This window comes from Bos indicus x Bos taurus, chromosome 22, assembly GCF_003369695.1.
Source record: "Bos indicus x Bos taurus breed Angus x Brahman F1 hybrid chromosome 22, Bos_hybrid_MaternalHap_v2.0, whole genome shotgun sequence".
In the NCBI taxonomy this organism is placed as follows: domain Eukaryota; kingdom Metazoa; phylum Chordata; class Mammalia; order Artiodactyla; family Bovidae; genus Bos; species Bos indicus x Bos taurus.
Window position 1 is genome coordinate 21,515,873 of NC_040097.1, and position 22,169 is coordinate 21,538,041.

The 22,169-nt window shown below is 39.7% G+C and overlaps 1 protein-coding gene across 3 annotated transcripts in view; it reads left to right on the forward strand.

Annotated features, from left to right (window-relative positions):
• The window catches only part of PTPRG (protein tyrosine phosphatase, receptor type G), a 775,368-nt gene that overhangs the window by 520,940 nt on the left and 232,259 nt on the right, over positions 1-22,169 (forward strand). For all 3 annotated transcript variants that reach the window (XM_027522433.1, XM_027522432.1, XM_027522435.1), the window contains exon 5: positions 15,513-15,608. In XM_027522433.1, coding sequence (XP_027378234.1) covers positions 15,513-15,608 — 96 coding nt within the window. The remainder of the gene's footprint in view (positions 1-15,512; positions 15,609-22,169) is intronic.

Here is a 22,169-nt window from a genome sequence, read left to right on the forward strand (position 1 = left end):
AGTGAGTCATCTCTTCACATGAGGTGGCCAAAGTACTGCAGTTTCAGCATCAGCATCAGTTCTTCCAAAGAACACGCAGGACTGATCTCCTTTAGAAAGGACTGGTTGGATCTCCTTGCAGTCCAAGGGACTCTCAAGAGTCTTCTCCAACACCACACAGTTCAAAAGCATCAATTCTTCAGTGCTCAGCCTTCTTCACAGTCCAACTCTCACATCCATACATGACCACAGGAAAAACCATGTCCTTGACTAAACGGACCTTTGTTGGCAAAGTAATATCTCTGCTTTTCAATATGCTGTCTAGGTTGGTCATAACTTTCCTTCCAAGGAGTAAGCGTCTTTTAATTTCATGGCTGCAGTCACCATCTGCAGTGATTTTGAAGCCCTAAAAAAATAAAGTCTGACACTGTTTCCCCATCTATTTCCCATGAAGTGATGGAACCAGATGCCATGATCTTCATTTTCTGAATGTTGAGCTTTAAGCCAACTTTTTCACTCTCCTCTTTCACTTTCACCAAGAGGCTTTTGAGTTCCTCTTCACTTTCTGCCATAAGGGTGGTGTCATCTGCATATCTGAGGTGATTGATATTTCTCCCGACACTCTTGATTCCAGCTTGTGCTTCTTCCAGCCCAGAGTTTCTCATGATGTACTCTGCATATAAGTTAAATAAGCAGGGTGACAATATACAGCCTTGACGTACTCCTTTCCCGATTTGGAACCAGTCTGTTGTTCCATGTCCAGTTCTGTTACTTCCTGACCTGCATATAGGTTTCTCAAGAGGCAGGTCAGGTGGTCTGGTATTCCCATCTCTTTCAGAATTTTCCACAGTTTATTGTGATCCACACAGTCAAAGGCTTTGGCATAGTCAATAAAGCAGAAATAGATGTTTTTCTGGAACTCTCTTGCTTTTTCGATGATCTAGTGGATGTTGGCAGTTTGATCTCTGGTTCCTCTGCCTTTTCTAAAACCAGCTTGAACATCTGGAGGTTCACAGTTCACGTATTGCTGAAGCCTGGCTTGGAGAGTTTTGAGCATTACTTTACTAGCGTGTGAGATGGTGCAATTGTGCGGTAGTTTGAGCATTCTTTGGCATTGCCTTTCTTTGGGATTGGAATGAAAACTGACCTTTTCCAGTCCTGTGGCCACTGCTGAGTTTTCCAAATGTGCTGGCATATTGAGTGCAGCACTTTCACAGCATCATCTTTCAGGATTTGAAATAGCTCCACTGGAATTCCATCACCTCCACTAGCTTTGTTTGTAGTGATGCTTTCTAAGGCCCACTTGACTTCACATTTCAGGATGTCTGGCTCTAGGTGAGTGATCACACCATCGTGCTTATCTGGGTCATGAAGATCTTTTTTGTACAGTTCTTCTGTGTATTCTTGCCACCTCTTCTTAATATCTTCTGCTTCTGTTAGATCCATACCATTTCTGTCCTTTATCGAGCCCATATTTGCATGCAATGTTCCCCTGGTATCTCTAATTTTCTTGAAGAGATCTCTAGTCTTTCCCATTCTGTTGTTTTCCTCTATTTCTTTGCACTGATCACTGAAGAATCTCTGCTTGCAATTCTTTGGAACTCTGCATTCAGATGCTTATATCTTTCCTTTTCTCCTTTGCTTTTCGCTTCTCTTCTTTTCACAGCTATTTGTAAGGCCTCCCCAGACAGCCATTTTGCTTTTTTGCATTTCTTTTCCATGGAGGTGGTCTTGATTCCTGTCTCCCGTACAGTGTCACGAACCTCCATCCATAGTTCATCAGGCACTCTATCTATCAGATCTAGTCCCTTAAATCTATTTCTCACTTCCACTATACATATATACACCATATCTTCTTTACCTATTCATTTGTCGATGGGCATCGAAGTTGCTTCCATGTCCTTGCTCGTATAAATAGTGCCACGGTGAACACCGGGGTACACGTGTCTGTCTGAATTATGGTTTCCCAGGGTATACCGCCAGTAGTGGAATTGCCGGGCCATATGACAGTCCCGTTTTTAATTTTTTAAGAAACCTCCATGCTGTTCTCCGTAGTGGTTGTACCAATTTATATACCCACAAACAGTGCAAAGGGCTTCCCTTCTCACTACATCCTCTCCAGTATTTACTGTTTGTAGATTTTTTTGGTGATAGTCGTTCTTACTGGTGTGAGATGATACCTCATTGTAGTTTTGGTTTGCGTTTCTCTAATAATGAATGGTGTTGAACATCTTTTCATGTTTTTGTTGGCCATCTTTACATCTTCTTTGGAGAAGTGTCTTGTCTTATTTGCCACCCATTTTTTTGATTACCTTGTTTGTTTTTTTTTTTGATATTGAGCTGCATGAACTGTTTGTATATTTTGGAGATATATATTTTTGTCCATCTCTGTCAATTGCTTTGTTTCCAGATTTTTTATTTTTCCATTCTGAGGGTTGTCTTTTCTTCTTATGTATGGTTTCCTTTGCTGTGCAGAAGCTTTTCAGTTTAATTGGGTCCCATTTGATTATTTTTGTTTTTATTTTCAGTACTGTAGGAGATGGGTCAAAAAAGATCTTCCTGTGTGTTATGTCGAAGAATGTTTTTCTTATGTTCCCTCTAAGAGTTTTATAGTGTCCCGTCTTACCTTTAGGTCTTTGATCCACTTTGAGTTTATTTTTGTGTATGGTGTTAGGTAGTGTTCTCATTTCTTTCTTTTACATGAAGCTGTCCAGTTTTCGCAGCACCAAGTATTTTGCTATTATAAATCAGGCTTCATGAACTCCATGAATCTCCCTAGTAACATACACAACACTGCTTGAATCCCAACTAAGACAGCCAATTTTAAGCTCCTTTTGATTTCAAAGTACCTTCTTCATTAAGATTTTGGGCTGAAGTTCTGTGGGGAAGACTCTCATCGGTGACTGAATCTCAGATATGGAGATAATGAATCAAGCTTTCTGGATAGACTGCTGGGTGTGTTCACTGTTACGTTACGTGTTATAAATTCAAGACAAGTGAAACAAGCGTTGAGGCATGGTTACACTTAGTATATACTCTGTCTGGATGTGTTCTGGTATTAGCTCATCAGAGTGGGGCATGAATGGAGCCAATCAATAACATGATTATTGACTAACACTGTCTCCTGTAGACTCTTGGCTTCTTCAAGACATAGCTTTGATATTTTGTTGTTTTTGTCCCATCCTTTAAACTCTGTCTTTATTCCAAATTATGAACAGTTCCCTGCAGAGATATAGCTATCAGAATCTCAAGATGTTCTCATTAATGGAGTTATTAACCCCCTTGCAAACCAGCAAGACATTCCCTGGCTTGAACCCAAAGCCTGGAAAGCATTGCCTGGCTTTCTCTTAATATTGAGGCAACTAGTTGACTGCCTGAAAGTGCTAATTTTTTTTTTTTTCCCTTTAAAATGCAGTACCTGATCAAATGTCTGGATAGAGGAACCCGTTGTTATTTGATAGAGCAAGTTTCTTAGAATATTAATGTTAGAATCTAGTTTGCGGTATATAGGCGTTCACAGTAATATTCTTCAACTTTTCTCTTATGTTCGAAACTTCTTCATAAAAATATGTTGGGAGTGGGAAGGAGTATGGAACAGAATGGAAATGAGAAAACCTAATCAATAGAGGACTTGGCTCTAAAATCATAGTCAGTGAATTTAGTACTACATAGCGAGCTGAACAGAGACATGTATTTTTTAAAAGGATTTTCGTGTAATAATTATCATAGCCATAGTAATAATGAGGAAGAGGATTTTAATATCATCCATAGGTTTTGTGGTATTTAATCATAACATCAAACCTGTACATTTGTAGTCAGTCATCAAACCTCTTTTTAAGTCATCATCATTGAAATTAACCTAATAACATCATATCCGTTGTTCATATTTAGAAACTGGGATCTAGAAAATATTAATTGATTTGCCTCCGATTTTAAGACAAGATGAGGCAGAGCTTGAACTGGAACTTAGATGTTCTAATCATATCTGTGTTTCTCTCTCATGTGGTTGCTCTGATGATAAGATTTTGAAATTCAAAATCATACTCTGGGGAATTCACGGAAAGGAGGATCATTCAGCAAGGATATTATGAACGACGATCAAAGCACTGTTGGTGGCAGAACTCTGTCCTCACCGCCACCTTCAACCGTTTCCTAAAAGCTTCTCCCTAAATCACTGCTTTCAGGCTGTACTCAGTCCATCAGCAGAGCCAGGGCTTTGCCCAGCTTTGGGCAGCCTTGCTTTCCTCCTTAATTTGCTGGTGTTTTCCTGACCAAATATACAGTCTGTGAGCATTAGTACTTTGTGTTTACTAGGTGTGCACACTGTAATTTTATGGCCAGGTAGGTGGGAAAGTATTAGTCTAAATAAATGTACTTTTCAACAGAGCAGCTGTGTTAAGTGAATTGAATAGTCTGTGTAGGTCAGAAACAGTAGCTCTATCTTTTTTATTTTTCCCCCTTCCTCCTTTGGAGTGTTACTGAACTTGAATAGTCGTGTTTCACTGCAGGCAGAAATAAATGAAGAGTGGATAGTGTCAGAGTGAAGTCAGGAATAGAGCAAGATCATAGCCTGTGTGACGCTGTGCTCTCTGTCGCTAGGGGCTGATGGATTCATTCCTTTAGAGCACTTTGCTGATAACACAGATTTTCTGAGTTTGGTCCCCCAAATGAATCCATTAGCTTCACCTTCTCCCTGTGCAGTAGTGATGGGGATTTTGATTTTGTTCTTTTATTTTTCGATTTTTCCCTTTCCTTTCCCTCATTCTAAGGAACCCTTCCAACCCCCGCAACACAGAGAAACTATTATTTAGAGCCAGCAAGTATTTTAAACCATTGAAATAGAACAAACTACCTTCCTTGGCCCCAAACCAATCCAAGTCCCCTCTCTAGAGAAAACCACTTACTAGTTGGTGTTCCTTTCCAGAGCCTTTTCTTTCCTTACTTTTGTATATCTGTGCAGATGCTTTTGTTATTGTTCAGTTGCTAAGTTGTGTCAGACTCTTTGTGACCCCGGGGGCTATAGCACGCCAGGGTCCCCTCCCCTTCACCATCTCCCAGAGGTTGCTCAGGCTCATGTCCATTGAGTCAGTGATGCCATCCAACCATCTCATCCTCTGTTGTCCCCTTCTCCTCCTGCCTTCAATCTTTCCCAGCATCAAGGTCTTTTCTTTTGAGTCAGCTCCTCGCATCAGGTAGCCAAAGTATTGGAGCTTCAGCATCAGGCCTTCCAGTGAATATTCAGGGTTGATTGCCTTTAGGATTCACTGATGCAGATAGATACACAACAAATATTTTGTTGTGAGACTTTTTAAAGATCAAATGTGTATATACCCTGCATCTTGACTTCCTTCATTACTAATACATCTTCAAGAAGTTTAAATGTCAGTGCCTACTTGCGAATTTCTTTTCTCCACCCCATTATTTATCTTATCAGTTCTTCTATTTATAATGCATGTGAATTTTTTTTCCCGATGTATATGGGACAGATATGTACTTATCTGTCTGCCTTTGTATTTGCTACACTTCTGGCAAATCTTAAATTTTCTTAGTTGAGAGCCTCCTTAAATCATAAAAAGGAAAATCACTAGAAAAAAATGAATTAAGATTCTCATCTTTACTGATTATCAGGAAAATTAAAAAATGCAAACAGGAATGTTCACCCAATGTGTAAAAAATAAGGATCCGCCAATCCAGTGTTAGCAGTGGTGTGGGGAGATGGTATTCTTTTCCATTACTGCTAGAATATAAAAGGTGTGTACCCTTTTCAGGCGAAAATTTGAACCACTTCTAGGGATCTGTCTTATAGAAAAGATTTTGTGTTCATAGAAGCATATTTACATATTTTTTTTATCAGTGATTCTTACCCTTTCTGGCTTGTAGGACCTATGAAGATTTTGATAAAAGCCATTGTCCATGTGGCATCAGGACTGAAAATGTGGTAATAGGTATAACCATAAGAGTTTATCTGGTGAAAAGAGGTAGACAGTGTCCAGGGTACACACATACAACCCTTGGCAGTATTCCAAGGGATGTGCAGAACCCCAGTTTATAGCTCCATAAATTCGTCCCCCCTCCACCAGTTATCTACCCAAAGCTGTTGTCTATAAGGGAGACTTAAAAATCAGAAAGAGTTTGAATAGAGCAAGGCAGTGCATTTCCTCCTGTGCAAGAAATAACCTCCTTCCATTTATTCCACAGTCATTTAATGAGTAACTACTGCGTGCTTGGTGGACGCAGGGCCACGCTGGGCCAGTACTGCCCAGTGGGAGAGGTCTCAGCACGTCGGACCTGGGAGAGTCCATTGTAAGGGCACCTCATGTCCTGTGCTCAGGCGCTCAGTCATGTCCGACTCTTTGTGACCCTGTGGACAGTAGCCCGCCAGGCTCCTCTTGTCCGTGGGACTCTCCAGGCAAGAATACTGGAGTGGGTTACCGTCCCCTCCTCCAGGGGATCTTCCCAACCCAGCAATCAAATTCGGGACTCTTAAAATCTCCTGCATTGGCAGGTGGATCCTTTACCACTAGAGCCACCCTTCACTAAAATTAAACAGAAGATCTGAGAAGAAGAGAGCTGTTTTAAGGAACAGATGTTCTAGTTGGATTGACCCAGCTAATCTAAAAAATGCCTCCTGTGCAGATTACCCTTAGAACATAAGAGGGTGAGGTTTTGATTTATAGAAGTCTAAAAAGCTTTGGAAAGCATCCATATTGTCTCACACGTCCGTTCTCAGACATGTTTTGCATAAACCTGTTTCTTAGGGAGAGCTTAATTTGGCAACATTTAGCTGCAAAGGGCAAAATGCAGTTTTCTGGGTAAAAGTGCACAGCTTCTCTTTGTGTAGAAGCTTTCTGGCAGACTTTTTGCTGGGAGAAAGAGAGGAATACAACTAACTCTATACCTGTGTTAATTTTATTTAGCTCGATTGCAGATTCACGGCATCATCATTTCCCCAGAACCTATTGGGGGGTAGAAAGTACAATATCAGAAATGAGGAAAGAACCATAGTGGGAATTTTGGGTGAGTCAGTAACAAATAAACTGTATTTCAGGTTTCTTGTATTTCAAAATGGGAGACATATTGCTGATTCCTCGTTGGTTTTGAATGATTTATAACCTTTTATTTGTGGTTGAGTGTTGCAGTCTATGTTGTCATGGAAATTCTATTGAATTTATAGGTCCATTTATCCAAAATGATTTTCCAGACTTCATTTCATGGTGAATCATGTGGCTGTTACTCCCAAGTACAAAGCAATTTCTAAAAAGTTTCACATTACAAAGAGCACAAACACTGAGGTGGTTATTTTCCTGTTTTTGAAATACAAATGAGTTCCAGATTCACCTAGGGCTCCCCACCCCCTCCACTATGTCCAGGGCGTTAAGCTCCACTTAAGCATTTCAGAACCAGGCTCAGGTACAAAATAGCAAGCAAGGATAGGTTGTTTTAAGAGAAAAGAAGGTTATTACAGTCACTTTCACCAATAGGTGAAAGAGATCTTAAGTTACTGGTTTATGGGTTAGGGCAAGACCCTGCAATCTTTGAGCCCCATTACAGCAGACTTGTTCCTCCTCCCTGTAAGGTCAGTAGTAGAAAGGAGAAAGAAAATCAAAGAGCTTTCCTGTAGTCATTGACTAGACTTCCTGTGGCAGTGGGTGTAGACATGATTTGTGCACCTCAGCGCCATTGACATTTTAGGCTAGATAATTAGTTGCTTTGGCGAGGAGTATCCTATGCATTGTAGAGGGTTTAGAAACCTCGCTGGCCTCTACCCAGTATATGCCAGCAGTAGCATCTGACCCCAAGTGACACCAACCACAGATGTCTTCAGACATCGACAGATGTCCCCGGGGGTCCAGAAATCAGCCTGTTTGAGAATACTACCCTAGAAGCTTTGTACCAAGATCCTAACAATAGATGATAGGTTGTGCTCATGGCTTATGGGAATTCTGTCAGGATGATCTACCAAGAAGATTTTTAAAGTGTGAGCTCTGGGTTTGAATCCTGGCTTTATTTTTTCACAGAGAAGACATAATATCTCAGCCTGAATTTCCTTTTGTTAAAAACGGGGAGAATAATACCACTTTCCCTGTGGCTCAGCTGGTAAAGAATCCACCTGCAGTGTTGGAGACATGGGTTTGATCCCTGGGTTGGAAAGATCCCCTGGAGAAAGGAAAGGCTACCCACTCCAGTATTGTGGCCTGGAGAATTCTATGGACTGTTACGTATAGTCCATGGAGTCACAAAGAGTTGGACATGACTGAGCAACTTTCAGTCACTCACTCACCCTCCATATATGCCAAGGATTGAAGGGATGAATTCATGTATTGTAAAGAGTTGGATATGATACGTTTAAGCAGCCCTCTGCTGCTGCCTCTTGGCTTCATTTTGCAGCGTCTGCCTCAAGCGGAAGGGTGGAAAGAAGCAGAGCTGGGCCCATGTCACTGTTATTTGGTCCTAGGCAGGTGTGATTCTGCATACACCTCCTGTCATCTACCCTAATTTGCTCTTTGAAGCAAATCAGTTCTCTGTGGCCATACCCCCCAGTTGGGATCAGCCTCTGTTGTATGGAATGGGTACAGAATAGGGAAACAATGTCACCCTGCTCCTTTATTATAGGAGAAGACTATATTTTGTTTATCCCAGTTGGAAAATTACAGCTATTTCACTAATTTTATTTTTCTTTCTTTAATGTGGACCACTTTTTTTGAAATCTTTATTGGATTCATTACAGTATTACTTCTGTTTTTATGTTTTGTTTTTTTGGCTGCAAGGTTTGTGGGATCTTAGCTTCCCAACCAGGGATCAATCCTGTACCCCCTGCATTGGAAGGTGAAGTCATAGCCACTGGAACCCCCAGGGAGGTCCCTAATTGTATTTCTTTATTGTTGAAATATTTATATATAGAGAGAAATTCACAGATGATCAGTGTGCAGCTGAATGAATTTTCACGCTCTTGGAACCAGGCCCTAGATCAAGAAAAAGCACCTTCTCACCAGCTTCTCCCCAGGACCCCTCTTACAGTTACCACCCACCAGGTGTTGGCTTGTAACTGCAAGAGTTTTTCCTGATTTTGTACTTCATTGTAGCAGGATCACAGAGTATATACTTTCTGGTAAAAGGAAAAAAAAATCGGGTTTATTTGTCTGAGCATGGTTTGCGTTTGTGAGGTGCGTTCATACTCTCACGTCCCAGTGTCATGTGTTCTATTAGGTAGTCCATTATCGACTGGCATCTGGGTGATGCCCAATTTGGGGTTATTGAAAACAACCCGTGCACTAATGTATTTGGGTTTTTTCCTTTCCTTTTTCCCCCCATTAAGTAATTTTTAAAGGCAAATAATTCATTAGGGGGCCTATTATATGTCAGCTATTGTAGGAAGCACTTTACTTATTTTATTTAATCCTCAATGTAGCCCAATGACTTGTTTCTGATCCTCAGTTTCCTGCTAAGCTGCTAAGACTCAGAGAAGGTGACTAACTTCATCTGGGTCACACAGCTATAAAATGGGAGATCTACAACTTTCTGGAGTCCATGATAAGGGACCAACTGTAGCCAGATGCTTAACCTACCTCATTTGTGTCCAAACTTAACGCTGAACTTTTAAGAAATAGCTCACGAATCACCATAGTAAATCCTTCGCTGATGGAAGCAAGAGCCTGAACTTTTCCCTACCAGGAAACAGCCGAAAAAGTTAAATGTTTATTTGACTCATCAGATGCAGAAATTAAAAAAAAAAAACTAATAAAGAGACAATGTCATAAACAAGTTACACACAAGAGACTTTTGAAAGGGATTCCTTGATACCCAATTGTATAGGAGTCATGGCGCTACAGTACACATGGGATTCTTTTCCAAAAATTTGGATTCCTGCTGTTTATAGTTGAAGATAATTCCATATTACAGGGCAGGGGAGAAAAGGGGAAATAATTAAGGATTGATGCACTCCATGGTTAATGATATTTTATAAAGCAAATGCTTCAGAATGTTTATTTAAATGCTGCCTTGCCTGTAAAGATGTTGAATGCCATCTATTCTTTGGGTCAAGTTTCTTCCAAAAATATTCTTCAAATGAAGGCTGTGTGAAGCCCACACACAGGTTTCTTTGCCTTGTGACATGACTCATTGGGATTGTTGGCTGGTCCGTGGAAACAATTTATTTTCACCTGAATTTGCATCTCTCTCCTGGTCTAAAGAAAGTAATAAAGACACGTAGTAATAAAAACTGAGGGCTATGGAGTTTCTTCTTACTTTTCCCAAGCAGGCGAGTAGTGTTTCTTTATTACAGCTGTCCCATGAGGTGAGTATTACCTCTGTTTGACAGAAGGGATCACTGAGCCTTAGAGGCCTCAGGCGTCTTCTGTATACAAATCAGGTCTGGTTCTGTGGCCCATGTCAGTTGGTCTTCACTTTATATCACCCAGTTGTGCTGTCTGTCAGTTTCATGGATGTTTTTCTGTGGGTCGCAAGAGTTTGAGCTGGGTTGTAATGAGGCCCGCATTCTCCAGGGGAGAACCTTATCAGAAAGAGACGAATGAAGAGGATAAAGCTCAGAGCTCAAAGAAACTCAGAAAGGAATGAAGTTACAGAACAGTTTTATAAGGGGAAGCACAGAGACATATAGATATATCCGGATACATTTTGCTTAAGACTAGTAGTGACAGTTAGGGTTGTATTAGTGAGAGTTCGCCAGAGAAATGAGACCAGTATGAGAGAGGCAGACTGAGATTTTAAGGAAGTGCTTGTGCCTCAGTTGCGGAGTTGGGCAAGTATGAAATACGCAGAGCAGGCTGGAAATTTCAGCCTTGATGAAGAGTTGTGTTGAAGAGTTGATATTGCAGGCTGAGGACTGAAGGCTGGAAACTCAGTCAGAATTTCTCTGTTGCATTCTGGAGGCAGAATTCCTACCTCTTCCTCCAGGTTTCAAATGATTGGATGTGGCTCCCATGGAGAGTCTAGTGATATAAATAGTAATCACATTTAAAACAATACCTTCACAGCAACACGTGGAATACTGTCGGACCAAACAAGTGGGCAGCATAGCCAGGGCAAGGTCGACACATTAAATTAACCCTCACGGGGGATAAAAATATGATCATGATGCTTTAAAAAAAAGTAACTGGGAGTAAAGACTGTTGATTGATACAAAAGAAAACACCTATATTATAGTTCTGAATTCAGAGTATTACTTATATAGTATACATGGTGGGTATGTGGGTATTTATAATTTTTCTCCACACTTTAGGTGACTAGATTTTCTTTTGTTGGATCATTAAAATTTCAGGCTAGAGTTGCTTGGGTAGAGAACAGTTTGAAATGCCTTGCAGATTAAAGAGAAAGGAATGTTGCCAGTGTTTAGCAGAACCATTCCTGGTTCCACGTAGTCATTTCATAATGATTTTGGGTTATATTTGCACCTTCTTGAACATTTTCTCCAGCAGTTTTAAGTCCATTCATTCTCTTAATATCCTTATCTCTCTTTGCTACTCATCTCACTGTATAATTTATTCCTGGAAATAACAAGAACCTCAGTGTAATGATTGCGACTTTATCATTCGACTGGCCTTGCTTCCAGTCATCCAGAGCCCCCACTCATTTTATTCATTCCACGAATGAGTTAATGGTATTTATAAGAACAGCACTGTTCAAGACAAAGTTTTTAACTAAGTAGGTGGCCTTCCTGCCCTCATCAGTCTTCCTGTCTGATGGCAGTGGCAGAATGAAGGAATCGTTGAATGTGTGTGATCTGGCTGTTCAGTCGTTAAGGTACAGCATAATCTAAAAATAAAGTTAGAGTAAGAACTTGTTATCCTAAACTTTGTGACATCATCATTTGCAAATCATCCAACAAGTAGAACCAGCAGATCATTAACTGTGTTTGGATTTTTTCTTTGTCTTTACTACACATTTTTATCCTTGGGTGACTTTTTTGTCCACTACTGTGTTCTCAACTGGTTGACTACATGGTAGCCCCAAACACGATCAGAAAAGTACATTTCACCTCTTCAGTCCTGTTATGTGCTGCCTCCTCGGTGACTTTTAATCTTGCTGTTGCCCTTTTCATCACCATCTTTATCTCATCGTCTTTATGTCTCATTTGTTCTTTTCCTGTAGCTTCTCCTGTGTGTTCTTCTGTTCTGTTAAAGATGAACAGCAGTATCCTGGAAGTGTCTGATGAATCTGCCAGTATATTGCTTGTCCTCTGGGCTGTCTGCATGCCATTTCCTTAATTCATCATGAATTTTTCTTGGTTCATGTATGTGGGAGGGGTGCACATTGGAGAAATACGTGTTCTGAGAAGAAATTAAGATGTAGAGCTTTCTGAATCACCAAGGAAAGTTCTGTTCAGTCTCCCACTCTTGCATTGGAATCATTTCCTCTTGCTGCCATTACAGCAGGGATATGAGAGCTGATTTAAACAAACAGCTACAACATTAGAAAATAGGAAGTCCAACTTCAGCAAAATCTCCCCCTGACCCGGTCCGTTCCCTGTATTATTCTATATTCATTTAATATATGCCTCACATGGCCCTGAACCATTTACTACCTTATGCTTTATTGTGGTACATTTACATATGACTCAGCTTGAATCTAATCATGAGAAACCATGAAACTGACCCCATTTCTACTTAATAACTGGCCTGCACCCTTCAAACTACCAAAAAAAGAAAAAGGCTAAGTAACTGTCCCAAATGGAAGTTGGGGGTCGGAGGGGTCATTATAAAGAGACGTGGCAACTGAATGCAAAATTTGGTCCTCTATTAGATTCTGGGACCAAGATACAAATAGTGATCTATAATGGACTTTATTTGGGCACTTGCCAAAAGTTGAAAATGGACTGTGAATATGATTAACAGTATTATATCAAAGTAAAACTTGCTAATTTTAATAACTTTACTGTGGATGTATAAAAGAATAGTCTTATTCTTAGAAACAGTACACTTAAGTATGTATTGGTAAAGGGGCATATTTTCTCCCACTTATTATTAAATGATTCAAGGGAAATGTTTGTGGGGAGAGAGGAAACATGCAAATAAGGTAAAATATAAATAATTGGTGGTCCAGGCAAAGGATATAGGGAACACTTAATAGATTTCTTTATTGCCCAGTTTCTCAGATCTTTTCTTCAGCTTCTGTTCACCACGTTTCTTCAGAAGGAGGATTTCTACGCAGTCAGTATCACTTTAGTTCACATGATTAGAAAGAACACACTTTGGCGAAGGCTGAAGGAATGCTCTGAACATGGCACTTGCAAAACAGATGTAGAAAATGGATGGGCTACTCAAAATGCTCAGTAGCTACCATGACCGTTCCCAAAATGTTTTTGTAAAATAAGTTTCCAGACTATGCCTGGATTTGTCTCGTCAGTGGTAACACAAAATAATTTAAAGTCCAATCCCTCAGCAAAACTCCATCTACTTACTTTCACATTTAAGATTATCTTTAAAAGTTAACAAAATTCAGTAGACTACAACTTGAGAAAGATACCGATGGCAAGGGAAATTGATATTTCAGACCTATGGCTGCTGTTCTCTTTATGAGACATTTTATTATCCTGATGGGTGGAGCCATGATTCAGAGACATTTTCTAAAAATGAATTTCCTCACCCAGTTGTAAATGAAAATGCCCTTGAAGAGGTTTGAAAGTATTTTGTATCACACACTATTCAGGTGATGCATTAAACAATGCCGCCCCTGCTCCTGGACTGAAGAATAATAAAACCTGTGTGAACTTGCTTCATCTGAGGGTCTGAGTTTTAAAAGGAAAGTGAAGTGTAATTTTCTGAATATACTTGTGCAGAGTTTCTTTCTTGGGTTAGTCTCATTGTCACCAGAGCAATTTTCACCCCATATTCAACTATTTTAATCTGCACCTCATTGAATGCATTTTTCTCAGAGTAAATTCATGATATCTGTAGCTGTCCAGACATAAAGGTAACACATTTGTAAGTGGGTGGTGCTAGCGTCAATGGAAATTCACAATCTAAGGAGAACAATTCTGCATAAGAAAGAATAATCTCCAAAAGAATCTTCCATCCTCCAGTCCACTTGGGTGTCTGACTTTTCCTAGAAAGTGTCCTAATTTGGGCTCCCTGATCACACCCTTCAGGGAAAAAAAGTCAGCTTGTTTGTACGTGTGGGTGAATTCGGTCAGCAGGACTCTTCGCGTTTGACCTGTATTTCAGATAGTCTGTCTGACTTCACTTTTCCCACTGGGTAGTTATCCTTTAACATCAAGTCTCCATATTCCATCTGGGGTGTGGTTGTTCAGAAAACAGCATCATGTCATTTGGAAAAGTGGAAAAATAAAGGTCATAGACGAGAACCAATGATAGCAGGAGTTTAGATTTTCTGTAAGGAGGAGGAGTGATTCAAGAAGATTCAGTGGAATTATACTGCTGTTAGAAATCTGAAGATGCCTGCTGGGTGTTAATGTGATGGTGGTGGTGCTTTGTGGACCTATAAGGTCCAGGCATCGTGCACGCACTGTCCTACACTGACATGTTTAAGCCCCACATTCATCTTACCAAGGGTAAGAATGTGATTCTGTACATAAGGAATAATGCTTAGAAATTAGCTTACTTGCCTGAGATCTCACATGCAAGTAAATGAGGAAGCTGGAATTAGTGGCCCAGATCTTTTATTCGTATCTCATATGTAGTCTCTCAAGAATACTCTGTGATCTGTTTTTGTTCTCTGGATTGTATTAGATATCAAGGAATGTTCAGGCATTCAAATTGTATAATGATTTTAAGTTGATTTACCTTAAAGGATGAGAAGCCCTTGCCAAACGTCAGAGAAGGTATTCAAGGTTGGGATGAGAGTCCCTGGATTTTGCCCTCATCAGTGTTTTTGACTTGACCAAGTGAGCATCAAGTTTATGAAGTACTTTCTTCGTGTGTAACTGAGTGTAGTCATTTCTGCCCAGCCTTCACAGGGATTGTTAGATGGATTAAGTGAGATCAGGAATGGGATGGATTTTGCGAACTGTAAAATCAAGAGTATTATTATCATCATTACCATTAAATTTTTGTGGATTGACTGAAATAGCCCATATTGGCTATTTCTTAAAGCTGAGAGCCCCCATCAAATTCTTACCATTAAAATGATACTTGTCTATAAAGACATGTCCATTTAAGCCTTTAAAATTTTAACATGTGGACTGAATCTCACAGCCTTGGTTTTCTACCTTACATGTTTTAACTCCATTAAAATCTGGCTTCTTAGTAGGGACCGTTCATCATGGCATGAGTATTAGGTAATAAGATGTTGGGTGTTGTTTTTGTGTGTGACCTAAAGTCATCATAGTTATGTGAAAAGACATGTGTTTTATTGATATCTACTGAAGTAGGGATAGAATGATAAAATGTCTAGGGTTTGCTGTCAAATACTTTAGCAAAGAGAAATATGGATAGATGAATACATTGGTCAAAATCTTATTATGTTGGGGAATCTGAGTACACTGTACTATTCTCTCCACTTCTGCTAGGTTTTCCTGGTATATTCTCCTAATATGTTTTTTATTGTTCTTTTTACAGATGCAGATTTTCTTTTACAATCCAGATGATTTTGACAGCTTTCAAACCGCCATTTCTGAAAACAGAATAATCGGAGCTATGGCTGTATTTTTTCAAGTAAGTTAACAATGGCTCGAGTACTTCGACCAGAGTTCTTTGAGTATTTTTTTTTAATTCACCGAATTGTTCCATGTTTAATGAATGCATCTGTTTTCTAGTTCACACCTGTCTAAATGAAAGATATTTCATATTGTCTAATGTGTGATTTAAAATGTAAATAAGTATGTTTAGAAACATAATGAAAAATTTTGCATGAATTATTCTGATTTTACTGCTACTTGACTGGTGCACAGATTGAAGAACACATTTATCATCTAAGTTACTTCACTCCTGAAGCGTTTTGAACAGGTTCCTTCAGCATATTAAGAGGCTGATGTTTAAAAAAAGGTAGTTTTCTTTGGAGCAACTTTAAAATTTGACATTACTTGCAAGTAGATTAATAAATCGCATCAGTCATTTCTCTAAAGAGACTTCATTTCTCCCCCCTCGTTCCCCTCCAGAAATCCCCATGGTAACTAAAATTTTTATTGAGACTGTTTCCAAGTTAGTATGTTTATGATCTCCCAGACTCTCTCCTTTTTGTTGTATTTGTATTAAGGAGTTTTCCTGGCTCATGTGTTGGTTCCATGTCTAGAAGTGAAACATTGCATCCTTCCGTAGATAATACTGTCCAGGCTTCTTAGTGTTGATCAGTGGGTGTCTTAACCAAGCAGCCTAGAGGAGACCTGGTGCTTTTTATGTGTGGGAAGGTAATCTGAGTAGGAGGTGTATGGCTTGTCTTTCAGTCTTGCAATTTGCCTAAAGACCACTTACAAGCGTTCCTTTTACCAGTGAGTCATCATGGGGAAATTATGTCTTTCTGACAACTCAAAGGAACATTAGAGACATCAGAACCTCCTTCAGTATGTGTCTTTAACCTCCGCCTTTTGAGGCAAGCTTCTTTGTCATTGAGATGGAGCCACTCTTGTGTGGAGTGTGTTAATTTCACTGCCCTTTTTAGTGAGTGACACAGAATGGACAATTCTCTTTACTGTTTGTCTCTCTCTCTTAATACCCCTCTCCCTGTCTTTTCTTGGATAAAGGCTCGAAGGGGATGTAATTTTTGAAAAATTGAAAAGCCTAATCTCCTATCCAAACTTCAGAAACAATAAAAGTGGCATTCTACAGCATTGGTTATGACACTAATTTTCATACTAAGGTTTCTGACCTAGTAGTGTGCCATGAAATCATTTCAGTGAGTCTTGACCAGCATTTTTAAAATAAATAGAATAATACAGAACAGAAAGTATTCAAGTGTACCACACATAGTAAGGGTAAATAATTTCTTTGAACTTGTTTTTTCATTGCTCATACACAGACATGCAAACAATTGGGTGATTATATGAAGTGTGTTTCTCATTGTGGGTGATACTGAAATATTTTGAAATATTTTGTTTACACTGTGTATTATGATAATCTCCTCATTGTTCCTACTGTTTTCCCAGGCATTTCTTCCCCTGATTATTTTCATGAATCACAGTAGAGCGTAGTGTTTTTAAAGCTTATTCGGTGGAGTCAAAAATAACGTGCGTTTGAATCTCATCTTTTCCACTTAACTGCATGATGGTGATGTAGTTGTTTAAACTTTTTGTTTTTATTTTATTTTTTGACCACACCACGTGGCTTACAGCATCTTAGTTCTGTGACCAGGGATCAAACCTATGCCTTAGGCATTGAAAGCGCTGAGGCCTACCTCTGGACTACTAGGGAATTTCTAAACTTTTCAACCACAGCATTGTGATCTGTGAAATGAGGATGGCAACTTCTGCATCATCGAGACTGTAGTCGTTAAATGAAGCCCCTGGTGTGGGTTTTGGCACATAGTAGACATTTGGTGAATGCCAAACAAAATATGTACCCATATCCAGCCACTTCCGTTTCTATGAGATGGAGACCCCATGGTGTGTGTGTGTCTTCTCTGCATAAACAGAAGTCTCTTCTGGGCACAGCCCTGCTAGGAATTCAGGTGGGTTGTCATAACCCCTTCTGCATCTAACCTGTGATAGATTTGTGGTTGGTATTACTGAGGCTACTTGAACTTCTCAGACTGTGTGTATGTGTGAGCGTGCTCTCAGTCATGTTCAACTCTTTGCAGCCCCTTGAATGGTAGCCCATCAGACTTCTCTGTCCATGGAATTTTCCAGGCTAGAAAACTGGAGTGGGTTGCCATTTCCTCCTCCGGGATCTTCCAGACCCAGGGGTCAAACCTGTGTCTCTTGCATCTCTTGCATTGGCAGGCAGATTCTGTGTCACTGTGCCACCTGAGAATCCCTTGCACTTACGTAGTTATCCCTTACTTTTTATCACTCTCCTCTTAGCACACTGTTTTTCATATCACTAGATCTCTACTCCTGCAGCCCTGCCTTCATACCTACCCTTTCCTCCTTTTCTGTCATGCCCACCCATGCCTCATCCAACCTGGTTCTATTAATACTTTATAGGGCACCTTTTTTATAGGAAAATAAAATTTTAAAATGTTATTTATGAGTACTAGAAAGTCTATTTCACAACATGCTCTACCCAAAAGGCTTCTATTTTTCCAGCTCTAGAAAGTCTTCTTAAATATAAGACCAATTAGAGTATGCGCAGGAGAGGCACATTGGTGTAAAACCAGCAAAAGACCTCAATGTGAAATCTAGACTTTGGATTTTTAAAGTATTTCCAGGACAAAAGTGCTTGTTCACAAAGAAATACAATGTGTATTTCATCTGGTTAGTCCTCTAAGTTTTGGCTTGCTATCCTGTAGATACAAAATAGAGGACAGATAATAAAAAATAGAATAGTTTTTTTTTTTAGATAGCAGCTGCTTGGAGCTGCTTTCTTTGTTTTCCTTGTAAGTCCACATGTACGTTTATACATCTGAGTTCACAGTATGTCATTGCAGCGGAAAGAAGATGATATTATTGCTATTTTAATTTGGCAATCTTTTTAGAACCTATGTTTTGAGATCTTTGTGTTTTGAATCTTTCTAATAAGAATGCTTGATTTGGGACTTTGGTATTTCTCCCCCAGGTAAGGAAATCTTGATGTACATTTCCAAATTCTAACCTAGTACCTTCCATTTTGGTCTTAAAGAAGTATTTATCATTCTCTCAGGAATGATTCGATGACATGTATGGTATCACTTACTACGTTAAATAGACCTGATAAGTGTAGTCACCTCCTGCCCATGAGAAGTGGGTCATAGTCCCATGTGATAATGGCTCAAAAGAGGTGAGAGGAGAAGGTCTCCTACTCATAAATTGGCTGTACTCTGCTCTGGTGCCCATAAATGCACAGATTCATTGTTGAGAATCACAGGATATGAATGACCTACAAGTGCATATCTAAGCAAGGCTAAGTTCTGTGTAGATGCTGTGGCTTTGATGCCAGCTCACTCCACACACTAGAATAATTTTCCCAACAATTTCAATTTTTCATTATCTGTGTTTCTTTCTTTCCTTCCCCCTGACCCTCTGCCTGTTACTCCAAGGAGTTTTGGCTCTCTTACTGCCTTTGCTGTGGTTAGGTATGATGAGGTTCTTACATTTCCAAAACACCAAAGCACACACACACCGGGCAGACACATGGTCGACCAGGGAACATATTGGCTGAGTGCAGGTGGTCCTGCTGTAGCTCATGGAAATAATGATGGATGCTCCATCGTGCTTACAATTATTTTCTTCAGTTAAACATGGAGTATTTCACATCAGATTTCCTGATGATGATGTAACACTTGAGATCTGAGTAGTGACTGTCTCCTTTGGAGGGGGTGTGAATTTCCATGGTAATAACCCATTCTCTAAGCAGTTTCTATGACTTCACTGTCAGCATGACCCTGATTTCATGACCCCTGTAACTTTGAATAGTGCCTGACATCCTTTGGTTGCGGACAGAATTGAAGGTCAGTCTCAATGTTGAAATGCAGTGAGGCAGATTTCCTGTGAGTGCTTTGTGTGAACACCAGTAAAGGAAGGATCGCTTCCAGGTACAGAGCAGAGCAAATCGTGGCAGCCCCACAAGGTTTTATGCTTTTGTGCCCACGCAGTACTAAAAGGCGCATTCATTTCATAGATAACTACTGCTGAGTGGAATGTTACAGTTTTCCAACACATGTTACTAAATGCATCTGGAGAAAGAAGACCCTTTTTCCAGTTCACACACCTTTGGGCTAGTGGCCCTCTGGAAGATAAAGGAGAAAGGAAGGCTCAAGTTTGATTTTAAAGAATTTTTTAAATAAAATAGGGTAAAATAAGAAATAGGCGAGGCATGAAGATACTTGTTAAATCACTAAGAGAATAAATAGATGGTTGTTTAGCTAATTTATTAGAACAAAAAATACGTATTTTCTGTTTGGTAAAATAGAATCTTCTCTATCAGCCTGTTTTGAAGTCCTGTAGAAATGTAAAAAGCCAAAAGTCATCAAAATGCTCCTTTAATGTATTCTCATTATTTGGGTAACACACTGATTGGGTTCTCTCTTTAAAGAACAAGGATGAAAGCCTGTGTTTATAGGACGGTTGAAATGACAGTGGACTGATCAGGCGATTTGTTGATGATACTTTGTTTCGAAAATAACTCAAAAAGGTTTAATTAATTTTGATGTGAAGTTACAAATCTTCCTTGACAAGTTGAGGTTTCCTCCTGGTAAACATTGTAAATTTAAAACGTAGCAAGTGGAAAATGCATTTAATACACCTAACTTACTGAACGTCAAGCCATCGTAGCTTGGCCCAGCCTACCTGAAACGTGCTTAGAATACTTGCATTAGCCAATGGTTGAACCTGTTTATCTAACACAAAGCCTGTTATTGTTAACAAAAAGTATAGCACAGCATGAAGTTTTCATTGTCTCGTGGGATTTACTGAATAGTGAAAGGGAAAAAGGAAGGATCATCTGATACAGAAAGGTTGTATGTGTATTGGTTATCTACCCTGTGATCACGTGACTGACAGGAAGCTGTGGCTCACTGCCTTGCCTATCATCAAATGACAGTTTATCTTACCATCTCAATAGCCTGGGAAAAGAGCAAAATTCGAAATGATGTGTATCACTTTCAGAGTATCATCAAATCAAAATTATAAGTTAGGGACTCTCTGTATAGAGCAGAGACTACTCAATTCTCAGAGTGACATTATGTTTAACTCGACCTGTATTTTTTTTAAATCAAGAATCTTCTATCATCACCCTTGAAATTGGGTTCTGGTTTGATTTTTCTTTCTTGCAATCTGTTTCTTCATTATTTCCCTTTGAACTGTTTCCTCCATTATCCCCATGAGCATCAAAATGCCTTTGAACCATGCAACCATCTTAATGACTTTCAATCTGTTGCTTATAGAAGTTTGGGATTCCCAAGCTTGTAAAATTTTGATTTTATAGGTTTGATTTTTGTGGGTTTTTTTTTTTTTTCCTTTTGAGGAAGGACATGATGATTATCTTTGAATATGTGATGGCGAAGAAATCTCATTTGTATTGCTACCCAGTTGCCATTGTTATTTAAATGCCAGAAATTTTATTTATATTTCCTGATTCTATTGAACTTCAGAATTATAAATGCATGATTCTTTAAAAGCATCTATATTTAGAAACTTTTCTCAGGTGGTTTTCTTTTCAGCTTCTTTTTTAGACCTTGTTGGGTATAATCACTTCTGAATCTTTGCATCAGACACAAAGAAAATTTTTATCATGTCTGCATCCAGGGGCCCAATCAATAGCATGTTTCTTATACATTTAAGAAATAAGTTGATGTATTTATAGGTTGTCTTATAGTACTTCTTTTTGACAACCTGTCTTCAGCAACTCCATTAAAGCTTTTTTCATTTAATACTAGCTCCTTCTTCTTCTGGGAGCATTGGGCCCCTTTGCACAAGTTTTTTTTTGTTTTTTTTTTTTCTCCCTATTCCAATTTCTATCCACAAACTAACTGCTGTCATTGGATTTTTGCTAAGGTCTGTTGCTCATACATTTGGGCCTTCCTCTCTCTGTCCTAGGAGAAGGCAATGGCACCCCACTCCAGTACTCTTGCCTGGAAAATCCCATGGATGGAGGAGCCTGGTAGGCTGCAGTCCATGGGGTCGCTAAGAGCTGGACACGACTGAGCGACTTCACTTTCACTTTTCACTTTCCTGCATTGGAGAAGGAAATGGCAACCCACTCCAGTGTTCTTGCCTGGGGAATCCCAGGGACGGGGGAGCCTGTTGGGCTGCTGTTTATGGGGTCGCGCAGAGTCGGACACGACTGAAGCGACTTAGCAGCAGCAGCAGCACTCTGTCCTTCCTTCATAGTTGAAAGCAAACTTCAAAACTCCAATGTTTCCAGAGTTGCTAACCCATTCTTTATATCACTCAGTGGTGCAGACTGCTTAATTATTTTTCTCCATCTGGAGAGGCTTAGTAATTAAATGAAATGGCAGCACCTGGGATTATTTATAGACGTGGAGAAGGCAGGAGGAGTTCTTGATGACTCATCCAGGGCTGGCAAGGAAGGCTTTTTCTCCACTTCCCTGGGTCTCCCCCCACCAAAGGAGCTGTGATTTGTCCTTGCTCTAACCCACCACTTCTCTTTCCACTCCATCTCACAGTCTCGCTCTGATGTCAGTCG